Genomic DNA, 20,557 nt, shown 5'->3' on the forward strand with positions numbered 1-20,557 from the left:
ACAAACTGCCACTGAATGCATTTAAACCACTTTGATTCAAAAAGCCACTTAGCGACACACACACACACACACACACACACACACACACACAACCGGGAGACGAGGAGTGTTTAATTTGCTTTAAAGTGGGAATCATTTGTCGTGAATTGTGAGTTCTAATTGAAATAGTGAGGTTAAAGATGACTACACAGGCACTTACAGGCTATTTTATGGATCTGTGCTGCTGTATTTACATATAGAAACATGAGTTGTGCATATAAACACTTCCCAAGCTGATGATTTGAGCAAAAATTACATAAAATGTGTTTGTATCTGAGAAGAAGAAGCAGGGAAGAAATTGCTAAACCGTCGAGGGAACATTTTTCCCTCTCCGTCGTCTGGAGGTGACACAGCTGCCGTTCAAAAGGTGTGATTTCATCCCAATTGCTTTTTTAGTCGACATATTAAATTCAGTCACTCATCATCGCGTGCCAGGGTGAAGGAAAATTAGCCATTAAGTGTTCAGCGTTGAAGGAAATATAAAAGACCAGATGTCTCTTGTTTGTATGTGTGCACCTGGACTTTTTTGCATGTGTGTGTGTGTTGTTGTTGTTAGGCAGGGCGAGAGAGAGTGAGCAACAGAGAGAGAAAGAGTGAGTTTATGACTATCGTGTCGAACATACCTGACATTCTCTGTGTTTCTAAGCATGGTGTATCCGCACAGCTTGATATTAACACACACAAAGCAAGAAACAAGCACGGCTAACCGGAGTTATGTGAAACACGCGTGTGTGAGCACTGCTGCATATTTGTGGGAATTAAAGTGCATTTCCTATTTTGGGTGTGCCAAAGGTAGAATTTAGATTGGGATGTTCACAATAAAACATCCTATTGGTGTTTTAACAAGTTATGTAAGAATACAAAATCCCTTTGAACTGAACCAGCTTCTTAAATTAGAAGGATAACACCGTCATAACTATATATTTGTATTATTGTGAACAAATCCCATCATTCTTTTTTAAAAGGGTAATCATTGCTCAAACAGTCACAAGTGAGTAACTAATGCCAGTGGCAGACTAATATAACACTTTTGGTGCATTAAGGGTTGTTATTAGTAGGGACAGCTGCAGGGTTGTGTATGTTGTATCTACAGCAACAAACAAACAAACTGCAGTGTGTGTGTTTTGTGGTAATAAAGAAATATGTCAGTGATCTCTGGCAAAGAAAAATAAATAAATCAGTCAATACTTGTGAAAAGGATTACTTCAAAGTGGGTTTTGGTCTTTCATCGTATATTTTGACACTAAAAAGTATTTATAGCCACAGCAAGTATTCTTAAACCACACATGCTGAGATTAATATAAAAGAGAACCACCAAAGACATTAAAAACACTTCCTGGACTAAAACGTACTGCTGTGTGTTCTCCAGCTCTCCGTACAGCCAGCCGTCCTTCTCTTCGTGGATGAGCAGGGAGATGATGTCGCCCTCTTCGAAGCTGAGGAGCGTGTCGTTGTTTCCCGCCGTGTGGGGAAAGATGGTCCTCACTCGAGCCTTCCTGGCCACGTTGAGACCGGACGACTGGGACGTGGACCGGGACATACTGACACCTCCGAGACTGTTCTGGTCTGTAGGAGAAAAGAGATGTTATTATATAAGATGTCTGTCCAAAGCTACATACAACGTAAAAGCGGAAATAATACGGAAGACATCATTTAAGTACGTGTCTGTTGAGTCCCTATTTATTGTCATATACTGTGCGGGTATCACATTGCTTTTGCATAATTACAAACGTGGTGTCTGTGGCGACATTCCCGGGAGCAATCAAGAAAAGACTACAGGCTACAGACAAACAGCAGAGATCTTCGATATTGTAACTTAAAAGCAGGAGGGTCAACATGTTTTCAGCCTCTTAAATACAGAGATTTCCTGTTTCTCTGTTTTATTTCATACTAAAAACTGAATATCTTTGACAAAACAAAACCTTTGAAGACACCACTTTGGATACATTTGATTTTTTTTAACAGCAAATGGTCAATAAATGAATGTAGAAAGAAATGAGCAGGTTAATGGACAATGAGAATCCCTGGAAGCCATCCATACCTGCGGTGGGGTCTGAAAGGGGTGTGAGTGAAAGGGGTGTGAGCGAGAACCTGGGCTGGTTGAACATGTCCACGAGGGGACTGGGCTGTGCTTTCAGTGGCGGTGCTGGAGGAGGAACCCCTGAACCCACTTTGTTCTGAGGAGATAAAGAAGAACATGATTAGCAGGGGGAACTTGGGACACAATATGAGAGGGCAATAAGGAAGCTATTATAAGTTTTCCTCTAAATGATCCGGGAAATGTCCTTATCAAGACGATTTGAACAGTCATTAGTGTCATTTAAACTGAATTTCCTCCTCGTATGCTAAACAAACTGTTGACTTTACAAGAGCAACACATACAGGATTCCCCATGGCTGATAGCCAGGTGATAAGCAGCCACTTTAAAAGGTAACAGCCTCGATACAGAATGATACTTATCAGCACCTTTGCAAGATAAAAAACAAGCAGCAAGACGAGATAAAGCACCATTTGATCCATGTTATTTACTGTTTGGAATGCTTTAATCCACAGCTCATATCAATCCTCTTACAATACGATCAGTATCAAAGTAAGGGATGAAAAGCAACACGTAGTATAAGTGTGTCATTGATGCCATTAACAGCTAACCCTTACCCAGGGGCGGCGGGTACTGTAGGCTAAGCCTTCCCAAATATCTTTGTCACTGCATCCTGGTAACATAAAAATATAATGTATAATGTTTGTGTCTTTGACATTAGCGCTGCTATGCAGCCACCTGTGCCCTGTACTACGAAGCCAGTTCAACAGACCCTGGATATGTTTGAGTCATCTTAACTAACCCTAACAAACGAGATCTCGCTAAGCGGTCCTACGACGCCGGTTAATATCAACTCGGTAAATCAAGCCAGGGTTTCTCTCTCCAGCTGAGAGCGCGTTCACGTGAAAGGGGCGGGGTTAGCTACATTTGACCAATCACAAACAGGGACAAGTGTACTGACAGCGTCATACTTCATTAATGAAAAGTAAACTAATATTAGACAAATATGAACTTTAAACATCCATGATTTAAACATATAATCCAGGATGCAAGCCACATAGTTGCACCTGCAAGGTGAATATAGAACAACTGGTTAAAAAATAAAAAACTACCGAGTGTTTGAAAGCGTAACAGTTTTATGATATCACTCCACCATCTAAGACACGAGTGGATCCGACTTTAATTACATTTGAGTTGAGTGTTTCGTCAACTTAATGTGTTACTTAAAATAATGCTTCTGCATACAGTATGTGACACTGTAAGTGTTGCACGGCCAGATACGGCTCGAGAAGCTGACTCAGATAAGGAAATATATGATATATTGTGATATTATATGATCGATGATGTGATTGATGATGTGATATGAATGATAAGTGCGACACGTCGGCGTCTTCTCTGCATACGGCAGTTTAAACTGTATTTCCTTTATCCTGTAATATGACTTGAGAGATTTAAACTCCGCACACTGAGCTCTGATTGGTCAGCAGGCGGTGCTTTCACTGAGTTGATCTCTTTTCTATAGACGCCGGGGGCGGGCAGCGTAAGGTAAAAAAAGTGATTTAGCCTTCCCAAACCTGAGCCTCACGCGCCACCTATGTTCTTACCCTGTTGTTGCGTTCATTGTGCGGTGATTGTTCTGGAGTGCTGGACAGCCCATCTATCATGTTGGTCAACGTGTCCGGCACCTTGGTGATGTCGCTGCACTTTTCCTGCCAGCTGGGAAGCTTCATAGACAGCGTGTCTTTGGCCTGGAAACACCAGAGAAATAATTAAAATGGTTAAGCAGACCATAAACGGAGGGGCTTTGAGAGATTAGCTCCGTGTCCACGCCTACCTTCTGGTGGAAGTTGCTGATTTGATAGGAGAACATGCAGTGTTTGTCCGCCAGGAAACAGAAGCGTCTCATTTCTTCCAGTAAAGCCTCTCTGCAACCGTCAGCCATGAACTTCTGCATGTCCATCTGGCGCGACGAGATGGTCTCCACATACTGCGGACAGGGTCACAAGGAAAAATAAATGTAACAGAGAAATCCACATGACTTCATGATAAAAGAAATAAAAAATATATATATTCAAATCAAAGAAAATAATTCAAATAAAAATAACATATAATTAGAATATAAATTGACATACAAATAAAATGTATAAAAATAGGAATGAGTGAAAACAAAACAAAAAATATCTATAATTGTTATTATTATTTTCTCTAATAATAAAATAAAAGATGAAGTAAAATAATTCAAATAAAACAAATATAAATTACAGCAAAAATATTAAAAATGATTCATATTATGATATTACTGGAATAGAAAAAATAAGAATACAATAAATACATATTTAAAAATCAAAATGTATAATTTATTTATAATGTTTTCCCATCATTTCCATATTTTACTTTTCTCTTATATTTACCATTTTGTTAAATTTACTTTCAGTACATCTTAAACTTGGCAGCACCTCTCTCTCTCTCTCTGCAGCACAGGGCGTGCCACAGGTGATTCAGCAGGGTGGAATGTGCTGCTTTATGACCGTCGCCAGTGAAACACTCTCTGAGTAAAAGCTATCTCTGCGGCTGCCACTTAATGTGTGTGTGTGCTCCGGTCAGACTCACAAATCAAGGCACTAGTGTATTTGTGTATTCGTGTCTCCGGCTGCTGCTCGTGGATCTATCTTAGCGCAGCGGTAAACCAAATCTGTGTTCTGAAAGACACACCTTCCCCACGGAGAAACATTGTGACTGTGACGCAGGATAGACTGGCTACTGGACCACAAAAAGTCTTTAAAAAAAAATGACTTCTCAACCCACTCCTCCATTGATTGATTTTTTGACACCCACTCCCCTCTCGTCCATTCTCCCATGTTGTCATAGTGACAGTAAATCAGCCTGTCAACGACCCTCCTCTACCGTCTGGTCTTTTAGATGCTGGATCAAGGCCCTTCAATTCCCATTTTCTCAGAGGTGGGAGAGCAGAAACACACAACTGAGCTCAGCACTGGCAGCCGGCGTCACACGATTTTGAGAAAACTGATTTGTATTTTGAAGGTGTCATCTTTCAACAGATATTGCAAAAGCCACTTCGGAAAGAGATGAGGGCTCCAGATGAGATGATTCACTGTGCGATTGTCTTTTAAAACGTGCCATTGAAGTGAAGGAGATAGAGTCTGATGCTCCTAAACAAACTACCACCTGCAGCTTTTCCTTTAAAGGTTTTGTTTGATAATTGTCTCGCAGTAAACCAGGGCTATTCATTCATAATTTAATGGAAGCAATGAAAACCGTCGATAAATTATGACAGGAGTATTTACTCAGACTGTGCCGGTCCTTTATTGATTTACAAAGCAAATTGCTGTCAGAGGTGTTAAGTGTGATAGTTGTGCTAGTTATGGAAAGCATAACTTAAACCCCCTGACATTATGAAACACTCATTTTAAACTGTATACACTAAATTCTTCAAGGCCTTAAGATAGCAACATGCAGTGCAGGATGAGACCCTAGAATCTATGATATATTTATAAAATATATAAAGCTGGATACTTCCCATCTACAATTGTCACCATTCGGCTACTTAACGCACCTAAACGTGTCAAAAGGACAGCCAAATAAGGTGTAGCAATTGTATTTCTCTGGTGAAAGGCACATGTTTTCACTTACTAGCCAACCACAATACTGTTGGAGCATAGGAGCCGTCAGCTGCTATGTTTATTGGGTTAACTTAGCAGTCTGTAACGATTTGGTACGGAGAATGATAAGGCAAATGCTAGCTAGCTAACTAGCTAACTAGCTAACTAACTAGCTAACAGGGGTATAGGTCAATCATCATTTCCGGTAAGTGCACAATGGACGATTTTCATCTGAGACAACCCTACCATGTTGAAATTCACACAATTATGCAGTGTACACTGTGAACTCTGCAAGAAACAAAATGTTTGAAATAGCATATTAGCATAAGAGTCAACAGCCACGCTAGCAGCTCTGTAAGACTATATTCAAGCAAACGCCAAATTACAAACATGCTCACAATGACATTTGAGGTGTCATTTATCACACCGCCTTAGCTTTGCGTGTCAGCTAGCCAACATTTGCTGATGAGCACTAAACTGCTGTTGTGGTTGTAGGTTTTCGGTTTCAATCATGTCTTCTGTGGGCAGTGAAGTGTATATGCCTAACAGCTAAATGTGCCTTACTAGCTCTATGTTGCAAAACCTTCTATTGCGTAATATACCAACACAGAAAACACACGTCCATTTTGTAGACTTGCTCCAACAACATCTTTGGTTACTAGAAATAAAGCCTTAAGGTAAATATTTCGTGCAAATCAATCCCTATCGCTGCATCCAATACAAACTGGATTTCACTGTGGTTCTTAGAGCATTCAAGCGTATATTTGTACAAATTTGGGTGTGTACGCCCTTGATAAAAACACAATCTTTCTTCTGTATTTGAACGCAATGAGCCGTCGAATAATGGTCTCGATCTACTGCGTGTAAACACAAAGACTCAGCCAACAGCTAAAGGCGTGGTGGCACCATTTGATGGTTTTAATCCCTTATCCTATCGAAAGAATTATTTTTCGTAAGGTATTAAGTGTTTGAACACATATCTTAAATGTCATTCATCAGTGATGCCATGCCCTTACGTAACATCAAAGTGCAACTCTGAAACTCCGCTCATCCTTCTTTCTCCTTTGCAATGGTATGCTGTTATCATGACAACTATCTTGGCCATATCTCCCCACCCTGTCACATAAATTGTACATATGTCATATTAGTTTCGCTGTCATCAGAGCATAAGCATGCAACTGCACCGTGCTTGGAAAGCCATGCAATGCAGAAGTATCAGACAGGCTTTGTTTTGAACAGTCGTGGAAGAAGTATTGGAGCATTTACTCTAGTGTATAAACACTCTGTTACAAGTGAAAGTCCTGCATTTAAAATGTTAAAAAGATAACTATAAAAGTAAGGCCATCAAAATATACTTAAATTACAAGTACTTGTTATGTAGAAAAGCCAATCCAGCATTATATGTAATATTGCATTATTGGAATATAATACATAATTTGATATATTAATGCAATGTTAATAATGGAGGTGGTAAAGGTCTTTTATAATAATAGAAACTAATGTATTATTTGATGATAATGTGATCATTTGTAATAATAATGTGATAAAGTAACTAGTAACTGATATTATCATACAGATGTAGTGGAGTAAATGGTAAAATATTTAGGTGTAGTGCAGGTATAACCTAGAACTACTCAAGTTAAGTACAAGTAGCTTAAGATTGTACATAGGTAACACCACTTTAAATTAGCTATTACTATGACTGTTAAATTAAGATAGTGGAATAGAAGTATATGTATCATGAAATGGAAATAGTGAAAGTACTTTGGTTTGGGTTCGGTTAATCAGACTCACCTCATTAGTTTTGATCTCATACTTGGAGGATTGCTTGCCCTGGCTTTTCCTCCGGAGCTTCTTCAGTTCTGTCTGCGAGCGCTCCAGAGAGTCCAGCTTCACCTTGTGCTCCGACTGATAGCGCTTGAAGGTGGCCTGCAGGAGGGGTTCGACAAGAGAGGAATTTATGAGGAGATTATACAAAATCTGTCATTATACAAATATCTAATGCTACAGCAGGGGTGTCAAACTCAAATACACAGTGGGCCAAAATAAAAAAATGGGTACTAGTCGAGGGCCGGACTGGTTCAATGTTTATTGAAAAACTAATTGAAATGAACTTATTGCACATATTAAACCTGGAACTAACAAAGCTTAAATTATTGCCTATAAAAACAACATTAAACATTAAATAATCAGTTGCATTCATTTCTTATGATTACATTTTTCCACAGGCCAACAACAGCTTCAAGAAAACAATTTCCCTCACAGAACAAACCAAACATGCCCTGTTGTCTCAAGAAAAAAAGTGCAGAAGGAAACATCCATTGAACTCAGTGTGCTGCTCTGTGATGCTAGTTCAAGCAGATACTTGGCATCTCATCTTGGGTGCAAGTTCATCAATGTTTGGGGTCAGGCTCTGAGCTGAGGAGACCCTCATGATGGAGTGAAGGTGTGCGTGCAATATACCGGCGGGCCAGATCTAATAGTAATTAGAAATTATCCTGCGGGCCGAAATTAAATCCACCAAGGGCCTTATTTTGACACATGTGTTCTAGAGGGTCTTAGTTCTGCAATCCTGAAATATGTTTTTTTTGTTTCTTTAATTCTTTAAAGTACTTTTTACTATGACTTGGTTTGTTCATGCAATTATTTTTGCTCAAAATAAAAGTAAAACTACCTTTCTTATTCTGCAATTGTATATTTTGTACTTTTAATGCTCAAAAAAATATATTTAAAACATGTACAAATATAAGGTAAAACATAACAAGGGAACATCCCCTATTGGATGCTCTAAAATCTATAAGCAGATTTTTTAGTGAAGAAAAAAAAGAAAGAAGAAGAATTAATTAATAATATTAATATTAATTAAAATAAAAACTTTAAAAAAATTGTAATAATACTATTAAAAAAGTAAAAATACAAACAATAATGATAATCCAAGAACAAAGAAATAGTAATAATTATATAAAAGCCTAAATAATTATTCAAAGTGGAAAATAAACGATATTCATAATCATAGTCATAAAGAGGGGAATTACTGTAGAAAGACACTAACATGTTAAGATTAAGATCAAATCTGATGACATGACGTGAGTTATGTTTGTATTATAACTAAGTGAGGGTAAGTGAGGAATCTATGAGGCCACTTACATTCATGTACTTCACATCCATCTCCGTCTTCTTCTCCAGCTCGATAATAATCTCCTTGTGGAACCTCTTGAACTGCAGAGAGAAGAAAACACATACTTTACATTCATTGTGACACACATCATGTTATAACTGTCCAGTTCAGGCACATTGCTGAATGGAAATATCACGATAAGAGCTGAGCACATGATGATAGATTTCTGAGTGGATGAGATTTCACCCATGAACAATGTCTTATCAGCTTTGGGTGGTTAAAGATTTACAACTTCCCCGTTTAAGTACAGGCAGTTTTTCATGCAAACAGATCGTTTTTAGGGGATAGTGCTTTTTTTACGAAACCCTTTCTTGCGTCAGACTGAGTTTCGCGTTCCAGTCGGTGACACTTGACTTCAATTTAGTTCTTGTCACCAGCTGATATCTGAAGCGTTTCAGCCCGAGGCAGCAGGGTCAGGAAGGATTCTCTGGTTTTTCCATTCTTGTCAAACTTACTTTTGTAAAGTATGTTTGTGATTGTGAATGTAAAGAATGAGCTCCAAAGGTCACAGAGGTTCTGAGTCAAGAACGAACAGCGTAGAAAATTGCGAATGTCGGTCTATTAAGTGAAGTTAAGATGAGCGATGATGGCCTGAGGGTACTTGTGGTAATGAGAAGGTGACTTCTAATTATTTTTATGACATAAATGCCACACAGGAATGATCACGTCTCTCTTTGCCTTTATTCTTCTCATTCTGCAGGAGACAGAATGGAGAAAACATAAAGGGAACAGCTTTAAATAGCTTTAAATAGCTTTACAGAGAGAACAAAAGGTGTCTTACAAAATTAAAAGTGTTTTCCATTTTGTCAACACATACCATGAAAAAGACTGAAGCCTATTTGACTGTATGGCTCAAAGACCATTTATTTCCACTGAATATGTACATTTAAAACAACTCACAAATAAATACTTTCATGAAAAATAAATGCCTGAAAACAACTGGGAACTGTAGTTTTTAGCAAACGCTACTCAAAGATGAGTAAATTGTGCATTTCTTGTGTACAATTTTCAGTAACAAACTTGATGTGCAAGTGAGTATTTATGGCAGCGGGATTATTTATGTTGGATACAATTCAAATAAACCGAGTCCATGTTTATTGTAAAGATGGAATTATGTCCTCTCACTTCAATAGTGTGTCTTATTCATTTATGTGAGGGACTGCGGATGGAAATGAGCTCAAAGCTAAATCTGGCACTGTTACGCTTGATACATTTGAATGTTTTAAGTGTTCATTACTGTGCATTGTCCCTGCCAAATAAACGATTAAATAAATAAAATATTCAGGTGTTGTTAATATTTAATGGGAAAACAATGGATGTCAATGGCTGGAAGAAATAAGACAAATAAGACAGGCTTTGGCTACACAGGAAATACTTAAAGTAAGTTCAGGATAAATCAATAGTTGGTTTTGCTCTTTTTATTGGATTTGTCTACAGTAAAAGGAAGTATAGGGTATTGCTAAACATCTTAAGGCTACTCACGCTCTCGTCCAGGTCACTGAAGACCTTCCTGTGGGCATCGGAGATCTCCATCAGAACCACACCTAGAAAGACATCAGGGATAACTTTTAGAATTTCAAAGATCAGTATAAAGACCAGGGTTACAAGCTGTTTTGGGGAAATACATAATATGATTTCTTGTGGTTAGGGTTAGCACAAAAACAAAGTTAGGCTAGCTGTTTGCTCAAGTTTCCAGTATGTGTGCTAAAGTAAGCTAACTTGCTGCTTGGTATCTTTCATTTTCTTTAAATGTAACTCTTGGCAAGGAAGTACATTAACTTGCTTTTTCTAAATGTCAAACTATTCCTTTAAGGGAGGTGGAGAACATTTGGAAAATATAAAACAATAATACAATTGGTAAAAAAGGGCAATAAGCACTAAACACACTTGAGATTTCCTGTATAAACTTATTTATATAAGTCTTTCATCTTTACGGCCCATATTTTACAGATGACTTGTCTCCCTTCAATATTTGAACAGCTGTCAATAAGTAATCTGCATGAAACGTTCTGGTATTGCGCGGTCAGATACAGAACAGTCTCCATTCACACACACTGGCTACGGCGCATTGACAGAGCAGCATATGACACGAGACAATGGGAGTGAGTCAATACTGTAAACACCAGTGGACAATTGTAGCTAAGCAGTTTATCGTGCTACCTACATCACAATGGGGTGAAATCTAGACTCAAGGTTTACTATAGGACATGCTGTTCTGGTTAACCCTGTAAAATACAGTATGGGGCATCATATACTGCGTCACAGTGAGGGGAAAAGGGCAACAACCTGAAAGAGTTTCAACATCTTGTGAAGAAAGTAAAGAAAACACATGTGTCAGGTTGAGATTTTCTGATAAAAAGCTGTCAGCACACTTTAAAGGGGCCCTATAATTCTAATGTTCAGGTTCATATTTGTATTCAGTGCCTGTGTCTCCATGCTTTAATGTTCAAAAAGCTATTTATTTTTCTCACACTGCCTGGGCTGCAGCACCTCTTTTCACCCTCTGTCTGAAACCAGAGCCCAGCTTAACCTTTGCCGACCATATACATGGATAACAACCAATATAAAACACACTACAGGAAAGGGAAAACACAAAAAGCATAATAGAGCCTCTTCAACAAAACAGACAATACGATATTCATTTTCTTGTCGGATCAAGTGTGACATGTTTTGCTCCATGTGCAACACCAAAATGGACTGACATTAAACACATGAAGAAGAAAAAAGACAGTTAACAAAGCATTAAAACACTCAAAACAATGAGTTCAAGTACTTTTAAAGTCCATCTGATCTGGAAATAAACTCAGTATTTAATTCAAGGTTTGACCAACCTTATATAAATTGTGTAACCCTATAGTTACAATTTATGGCACAAATCAATATTCGCTGTCCAGGAAAATGTCGACGGACAGCCTTAATATGTTATAGGTTATATCATTTCTCAAAGGGTAAGGATTAGCCCCGACACCTGACATTCCTCCGTGCACGCCTCCACTCAGGGGGCAGACAACCCTAATGACCTGCTGATACAGAGCCGCACTTCTGTGATCCAGCTACAACAACATTGCCCTCTGAAGGTCACCAGAACGTACTGGTAAATGCGCCCTTTGTGCTCCGGGGAGGGAGGGGTGGCGCTGCCCTCAGGGGTTGTTTGTACAGCCACAACAAGTGAGAGTAAGGGGGGGGGGGAGACTGAGAAATGGAGGGAGGGGGTTCAAAGAGGTGGTCGTACACCTGCAGGCTTCACCTTTGGGGTTAACAAGCTGTGATAACCTGCTGCAAGGAGAGCAAATGCTGCAGCTTGTTATCACAGCTTGGCATATACTGGACGGGGAATCATGAGCGTGTCACGTGACAGAGAGGCCCAGAACTGTGTTGTAAAAAAGTCAAACACTGATGCTTGTATTCTTTTACTCTATGCAAATAATGTATGAGAGGTGTTAAAAGCACAACATTAGATTCCCTCTTCATAAAGTGTGAATAAAAAACTAGAAAGCTACACATAGGTTTTTATCATCTACTGGACTTCCATTCAAGTTCATTACCAAGACCGCTCTTATCTCAATTCATCTAATCTCCTATCTCTATCTGCTGCAGGCGATTGGTTCTCTTTGGACGATTTTAAGTACCAAGATAATCTAATCTCGTCTCAAAAATTCAGCGCCGGGCTGCTTGCATTTCTATGCAGGATTGCACAGGGTTGAGAAAAAACACCTGTAGAAACCTCACCGTGATTCACTCGCATGACGAACACTTTGCCTTTCTCTCCTCCACTTGCACATGCAATGATATGGGTCTGATACCGTGGCTCAATGAACTTTGACCTTTGTCACACACATGTTCTTTAGTAGTCTGAGCTTTAAGCCTTTCTGAAATGAAAATAGACATCATGTGGTCTTGTCGATCCGATGTATGCATTGAACTGAATTTTAAATATTACATTACATTTAGCTGACGCTTTTATACAAAGGGACTTACAATGACCAATTACAGGGACATTCTCCCTGGAGTAACTAAGGGCTAAGTGCCTTACTCAAGGGCACACTAGTGGTGGTGAACTCACAACCTTCCGATCTCCAAACCCACCTCCCTATCCATTAGACCACCACTACCTCTTAGATATCTTCACATGAACTTGTAAAAAGTTGTCTTACATAATCTTGGTAGAAAGTGAAAAATAGAGCATGATTTAAGAAAATACAGGAATTGTCATGTTATCAAGAAAGCTCCTTTAAAAAGTATTTGTCCATTTATTTATCTAGCTGGGCCTTATGATTTATAATGACCTTATTTAAGATGTTTGTATTGTTAGTTATTTACTAAAAAAGAGGTGTGTGTGGAGGATTTATTGTAGTATGTTTGGGTTCCATTTTGAGATAATTGTGACATTAAATTGTCATTTAGTCCCATGCCCAAGTTCATGCATTTAGTTCACAGCAAATGCAAAGAAAATGATTTGAATTTTTCCCGAACTGTTTTAAATGGCTGTTGAACGAGACTGCAGAAAGGACTCAGAGAAACGCCTTTGACATTCTCTACAGGTGAGGCCCTTAAAGAGCTGGGAGTGCCCTGTGCCAACCTGATTTAGTTGTTAGATAAGTGAGCCGTACCATATGAGATCATGTTGGCAGGGCAAACACTGAAACACTGCCACTTCAGGCTGGCCTGTATTTCACAACTCTATCTTACTGGCAATCCTTCCTCTATTGTCTCCATCCAAGCTGAATATAAGTTAACGTTTAACTTGGCAGTGCTCTTGGTCATCGTCTTGTTGAAAAAATTCAATATCACCGAGATGCATCACAGGGCTTGTTCACGCAGGTGTGTGTGAGTGTGTGATGACTCAAAAAATCAATTACACACATTCTCGTGTAGGTGGTGACTGTTTGGAGGTTGCCATATATGATCCACGCCCTTCCTGCTGTCATGATGCTGTCACAGTAATCCTAAATGAGTCTGGACTCTGGCAGAGTCTCAGCCATGAGTAACTCGTCTGTCATTCGTTGTGGGGTAAAGGAATACTTTTGTCATCTGGAGTATCACTATTAACATCATAAATACAAATTAGGGTTTGAGTTGAACAAAACCAAATCCTAAACTCAAAGACCGTAGGACACCTTTAACCAAAAACCATATGATATGATCAAAAGCTTAAAAATGACTCTTGAGATGTTTTGTTAAATGCTGTGGTATAATCAACAATTGCATCAACATAAATGCAAATGGTTATTGCCATTTGGAGCAAGTCATTATCACAAATCAAAGATGTCAACTTGATTAAAGATCATCACCGTAATGATGATGAATAGTGACCTTATTTGGTTTGTATGCATTCATTATTGTTCAGTGATTTGAACATCCACTGAAATTCAGCATGTTTACTTTGTTTGCTGTAGATCAATAGCTGTGACAGCATCTTTAACACAGAGGGATAACCTACCATCACACACAGCCCATAACATCATTTATTATACGTATAAAAATAACTGCAGCCCCAAGCATCAACAATAAATCTCTTTATACTTAATGCCGCACACTCAATGCAACCTCGACTAACCTTAGAAACGGCAAGTGTAATTTATATTATTTATGTGAAGACTAATGTTTTATAGGCAGTGTTGAAATATATCAGCTAAGGACAGGTTCAATCGCAATAATGAGATATTTTTGCGAAGTGTGAGGGATTTAGATGCTCCAACGTCATGAGGCGCTTTCACACCGGAGTACTTTTCCCAGTATAGTTCCGATGTAGTTCCGAAAATGTGCGTTCACACCAAATAAATCCGGAATTAGAACTTAGTTCATGAGAACCTTTTCACCCCCCTTTCATGGGAGAAAAAGGTTCCCATTTCTGATTGGCTGGGCGGATTGCAAACCACGCCCCGTAAAACTCCCAACAAGTTTTCTGAAGCTGCCATTTTATTTGCTCGCATAAGCATTATTAGCATTAGTATTAGCCCAGCGCACCAACGGAGTGAGACTAACTTATGGCAACACAAAAGAAAACGTGGAGCGGTGGAGATGAGGAGGTGTCGGCGTTCTAGCGATTTACTCTGAAGCCAGTCCCCAACTCCGGGACTTCCGGCCNNTCCCGGGGAGAAGTAGTACCAATTTCTGATTGGCTGGGCGAATTGCAAACCACGCCCCGTAAAAAAAAGAAAACGTTTTTTGAAGCCGCCATTGTATTTGCTGTCATTAGCATTATTAGCATTAGCATTAGCCCAGCGCACCAACGGAGAGAGACTAACTTATGGCAACACAAAAGAAAACGTGGCGCGGTGGAGATGAGGAGGTGTCGGCGTTCTGGCGATTTACTCGGAAGCCAGTCCCCAACTCCGGGACTTCCGGCCGGGGACTTCGGGTGGCAGTATACACCGTGAAGTTGCTTGCGGCCTGCCAGTAAACCAGAAGAAGAAGAAGAAGAAGAAGAAGAAGAAGAAGAAGAAGAAGAAGAAGTCAGCGGCTTCATTTGCCTAATCCTCCCTCAGGGACTTATTCCGGTGTGAACGCGAACTAACTCCTCATGAACTAAGTACGGCAAAGTGCTTTGTGTGAAAGCGCCTATGGTTTATTGAGCTGTGAGTGAGTCTCTGTATGTTTAGAGGTCCCTTGGAGGAAACTTCCAGTATACCGGGGAGCAAGTAGTTTAATAGTGGATGAAGAAGGAGGGTGTTTGAGCTTTGGGATCATTAGAAATCTGTGGAGTGTGACAGAACAAGTCATAACTGAGTGAACAATGAGTGGACTGAAAACAACCTTCACCCACCCCCATTTTCACAGTTTTATGGCTGGTTTGGGAAAACAATCTGTTTTGATATTTCAGTGGCCCAAACATTTACGCCATATCGTCCAGCTGATAGTCCGTACCAACTGGTTGTATTGCTATCATGAGCAGTACAGCTGATACCACTTATTTAGGGTTAGGGTGAGGGTTTTAAAGTAATGGTTTACTATGCATGTGGCTATTTGGCTTTACGTTTGTCTAAAATGTATGTGCCTGGAGACCATTCGCTTATCACAGAATAATGACTGGAAAAAGGAGGCCAGAGCTTAGCCAGTAAGACACATTTCAAAAAGATAAAACAAATAAAAAATAATATAACAATTCATAGGTGATGGTTTCCCTTTACTTCCAGTCTTAATACTAAGCTTATTTAACTACATCCTGCATTGAATATTACACATTGAACACGTAGATATGGGAGTATTGTCAATCTTTTCATCTAACCCTTGGAAGAAAAAATATATATCAAAAAATCTCAAGCTTTTCTTTCCACTTGTTCAAAGATGAAGGCCTCAGACTTCCTCATAATAACTATGCTATCTTATACGTTTCTTGGAGCCAAAACAAATAAGTCTGCTCCGGATGTTCTCAGACACAAAATATATTGCAGAAAGAAAGATTATTGGATGTGTTTAATTAAGCTTCTGGTAATGTTGACTATGCAATGAAAGATAAATTGCCCATCATGTACTGATGACGCAGGCAATACTGTGTGTTGTGTCTAGAGAGAAAACAGTCCCAGAAAATAGCAGATGTTTGAAATATAACATAAACAAATCAGCAGTCTCTCAGTTCTGAATCCTCATCTGTGGGGAGGAAAAAGACCGCTCCGTCAGACATTACCATTTTTCACATTCTGACAGGGTAATTCAATATTTCAAAAAACAATTTCTACTGAGAAGTAGAGAAAAGGTGGAAGGGGTGGGGATGGTGCTATTCTTTCTCCTGTAACATTTCAGTCCCTAAATACCTGCTGCTTGAGTGGAATGGCAACTCCCTGTGGAGTCCAGCCATGGCCATTATAATGCACAGGAAGTTTCTAATTGTACGCCCACTTGAAAACTATGATTTTAAAGTACACAGAGGGATAAATGGCACACCAGCATTGCTGCCATGGCAATGCATTAGAAAGATGAATGACAACAAAAGAAAGCTATTTACTGAGATCAAGCCAAACTCATGTGAACTCTCCTCACAGGGAAGGAGAAGCTTAAAAGTTGCAACTTTTGCTTAACTGTGTACTCTTCGTAGATGGAAACCCCTTCATTTGCAGTTAAGGTTAGGAGACTTTGCAAAATGCAAGGGTTACAATCTAGACACTAACAAAAAATGTGTAGCATTACAAAAAAAATGCACGCTGAAAGTGGTCTTAAAGTGCAGATGCTAAAATGTAGCAACAATAGCACAAGTAAAGAGCCAGCAAAAGTTAAATACACAGCCATACAGTATCTTTCTCATTAGCTAAAACTAGCTTCTCCTTGGTAACAAAGGTACACACGTTAGCTAACATTAGCCATGATTAGCTATGGTTACAAAGCAATATATGTTGGCTAACAAGGTTCAAGGTTCTTTATTGTCAAACTAACATAGCTACAGACTAATTATGTCGTTGAAAATCTTAGGTCACAGGCTTCTCCAACAATGCAACACAATAACACTAACCACCATTAGCTATGGTTAAGCAGCAATGTATCTTAGCTAACATTAGCCACCGTTTGCTATTCTTAGCAATACGTTGGATACCAATGGAAACTGGTGGAGTGCATTCAATCTATAATTTAAACGTTTATTTTGTAAGAGGAGGATGCAGGTAATTTTTTCTTTGATAAACTAACTGAAGGTACTATAAGGTATTGTCATGTTATAATTGGTAGCAGTTGTGGAGCAATCTGAATATTTAAAGAAGTGCTTGAAAGAAAATCTCCTTTAAGGGTTATGGAGGATGGCTTTCATTAAAAAAATCTGCAAGTTGCTGCTTTCAAAGTCACAATTTTTCTTAAAAAGAATGCTGTTGTTCTTTCAAGTCAAGAAAGGGACGTTTAAACAGCACAGGGTTTCACTTATCTGTCTGTCTTCAGGCAGTTGTGAAGTTTCCTACAGCTTCACCTCTATTATAGCATTGATTTGAAAGAGAAAATGTGGACAAACTGTTGTCACGGAAAAAGGAGATGTGCGGTATGAATTAAAAGCCTCAGGTAACTTTCTGCAAATGCCTACCAACCACAGTGACGCAAATGCTTTAACACCGTACCATTTACAGAGGGAGGTAAAAAAAAAACTACTTTAGAGAAAAATTCAGCAGAGATTTAGTCATTACAAAACACTTCTGTCTGTCTTTCTCACCAGATGTGCAGTTTAAATGAAATTATACTTAATTCTAGGACTTTTATGGCAAAACCAAGCACCCTGCATTCAGAAATATAGTGAATGACTGAAGATTAACTTCAGGCAATAATAAGAAACCATAACTCCTGCAGAAGCTTTTACAAGACAGCTGGCCTCTCTTCTGACACGTCTATCATTGTTTAACTCTGTCTTATATATTTTGTTCTATTTCCTTACAGTTTGAGCCAAGGCCGTAACCATGGAGTCAACATTGGGCAGGACCAAACATTTTAGGCTATATCTTGGGGGGCATTTTGAATTGTCCCTCCACAATGTATATGGTAAATTCGGCCTTGGTTTGAGCCTCCTGACAGACAGTGAAGAGGGTAAAGCGGTGGGATTTTCGGTGAGGCAGATGGAGGAATAGGGGATGAGGAGGATCAGTGGTGGGAAGACTACTCTCCTCTGTCTTTCTGTTTGTTCAGCGTGTTTGCTACTCTGCTCGCTGCAATGAGAGAAATCACACAGTCTCGCTGTCGTCCATCTCAGGCACTCAAGGAATGACTGCCGAGCTGAGGGTTCAACACTTAATGTGCCTTTAACAGCCCTGTTAATGGTGGTATTGGGGCTTGTTAATAATCACTTCTCTCTCTCTCTGTCTATAACCAGACAGTTTCTGCTCCTCAATGTTTAGTTATTCTGCTTTAATAGGCTTGAGTTGCACATATACAACTCCAGGATCAACGTTAAAAATACAAACTTTCCACATGTTCAAAAGTCAAGATGACGGAGCATTTTAACTAGCTTTGAAAAAATTGTTTCACCCTATTGTTTTTGGTATGCAGTGAAAATGTCCTCAGTGCACCGTGTAACTTGAACATAATATTTTATGAAGCGATGATGTACCTGCATTGTTAGTTGACAGGTGCAGCCTGAAAAAATAAACCAACATTTACATCATAGCGGCGTTTTGAGATGGTTTCACTAGCTTGCAGCTGGAGGGTTTACATACATGTGAACTATACTGTACTTTTTACAACCTGTGTAACTTGTATATTTGTATATAATAATGAAACCCTCAGTTTTTTTAAGTTATAGAATCTGGAAGTCTATTTTGTTGGCATTATGACATATTCATAGTTTCATTTTCAAACACTGCTCTCATGTTTAGATATGCTGCCATGTTGTCTTACAAACTTCCTTATTCCTTTATTTCGATTTTCACAAATGTTGCAGAAACGCCCGATCTTATCTCTTTCACACAGTGGCAGCTTTGTGGAAATCATCTCACATACACTGACATTTCAATAAATTTGGTTTACAACGCTAGGCGATGCAAATGCCATCTATATAAAGAAGAATTTGTTTCACACAAAATAGTCACTGTGGTAACCATTTTCCATTAAAGGGGGTCAAACAACAGGGCATCATTCGTACGCCAAACCGCTGCATTAGGGAGTGACGCAGCAGAATAAACAAACAAACATGATGAATAACAGCACTGATTAGGGACCCCTGGACAAAGTACGCCAGCTCCATATTTGAGCACTAATAGAATAATTGGAGATGACTCATATGATGAATAAAAAAAACACCTAAACAAGCTTGATGGCAGCCTAAGAGAAGCAGAAGCACTTTAATCAGAGTAATGAATTTCTGCTCCTACTGTGCCACAAAGGGTTCAATCAATGTTTTATCCAGATGTTAGCGTAATTAACTTGGACTTGGATGTCTGCAGGCTGTCAAATACATGTCATCATGATTAAGTTGAACAAGAACAGGATTTTGTAGGTGTCCAGCTGCCATTATTCGACTGCAATAATGCCAGTAAAATAAGTACATTGTAACTTTAACGGTGACTTTAGGGAATCAGTACGAACATTTTGGGAGATACACTTACTCAATTTCTTGCAGTTGAATGAGGAGATCGAAACCACTCTTGTACAATACATATAAGGCTACAGTAAGTTAGCTTAGCCAATAAACTATCAGGAGAAAGAACCCTTACATCTTTGCTTTAAGTTAATTTGACTTCTTTTGTGTATAGAATAAACAAATGAGACATATCTTAGTGAGCTTTAGAGGGGATGGTTGGCTGATTTTGTTGCCTTCAAAGAGATTCAGACTAGCTATGCTACTGCTGCTAAAAGTAGCGATGAATACAGTGGATGAAACTTCAAAAACGTGAAGATCCAAGGAAAAATATACACTTGAGTCTCACAAGCGACAATATTTCTCCCATCCTAAGCTCCAAAAACACACCTGAAATCACTCTTATCACCATAGGTGCCAACAAGGAGAGATTGAAACAGAGATTGCAACTTTAACTACATCTCAACAGAAAAGAAAATGATGAATCATTGTCTTTAGCAAGCTTAAGCTTCATCACAGACACATTTAAACACTGATATCAGGCACGCCCCCTCGAGAGTTCACCCTCTGTAGGTGGGTTCACCCTGGACTCGCATGAAACTCACCGAGCTCTCTGGAGACTGGAGACACAATTGCATGCTCTCCGACCTTCGATACTGCATCAAAATAGGTTTTCCCAGCAAGAGTCATCGCTGTGTGTG

At 39.1% G+C, this 20,557-nt stretch overlaps 1 protein-coding gene across 1 annotated transcript in view; it reads right to left on the reverse strand.

The window, feature by feature from the left end:
- The window catches only part of baiap2l1a (BAR/IMD domain containing adaptor protein 2 like 1a), a 28,997-nt gene that overhangs the window by 5,938 nt on the left and 2,502 nt on the right, over positions 1-20,557 (reverse strand). Inside the window, exons 3-10 of the mRNA XM_010795370.1 lie at positions 20,462-20,548; positions 10,358-10,419; positions 8,845-8,916; positions 7,492-7,626; positions 3,912-4,064; positions 3,682-3,825; positions 2,081-2,216; positions 1,392-1,605 (exon numbers count right to left, since the gene is read on the reverse strand). Coding sequence (XP_010793672.1) covers positions 1,392-1,605; positions 2,081-2,216; positions 3,682-3,825; positions 3,912-4,064; positions 7,492-7,626; positions 8,845-8,916; positions 10,358-10,419; positions 20,462-20,548 — 1,003 coding nt within the window. The remainder of the gene's footprint in view (positions 1-1,391; positions 1,606-2,080; positions 2,217-3,681; positions 3,826-3,911; positions 4,065-7,491; positions 7,627-8,844; positions 8,917-10,357; positions 10,420-20,461; positions 20,549-20,557) is intronic.

Source organism: Notothenia coriiceps, unplaced genomic scaffold, assembly GCF_000735185.1.
Source record: "Notothenia coriiceps isolate Sejong01 unplaced genomic scaffold, NC01 NC01_scaffold00037246, whole genome shotgun sequence".
Lineage (NCBI taxonomy): Eukaryota > Metazoa > Chordata > Actinopteri > Perciformes > Nototheniidae > Notothenia > Notothenia coriiceps.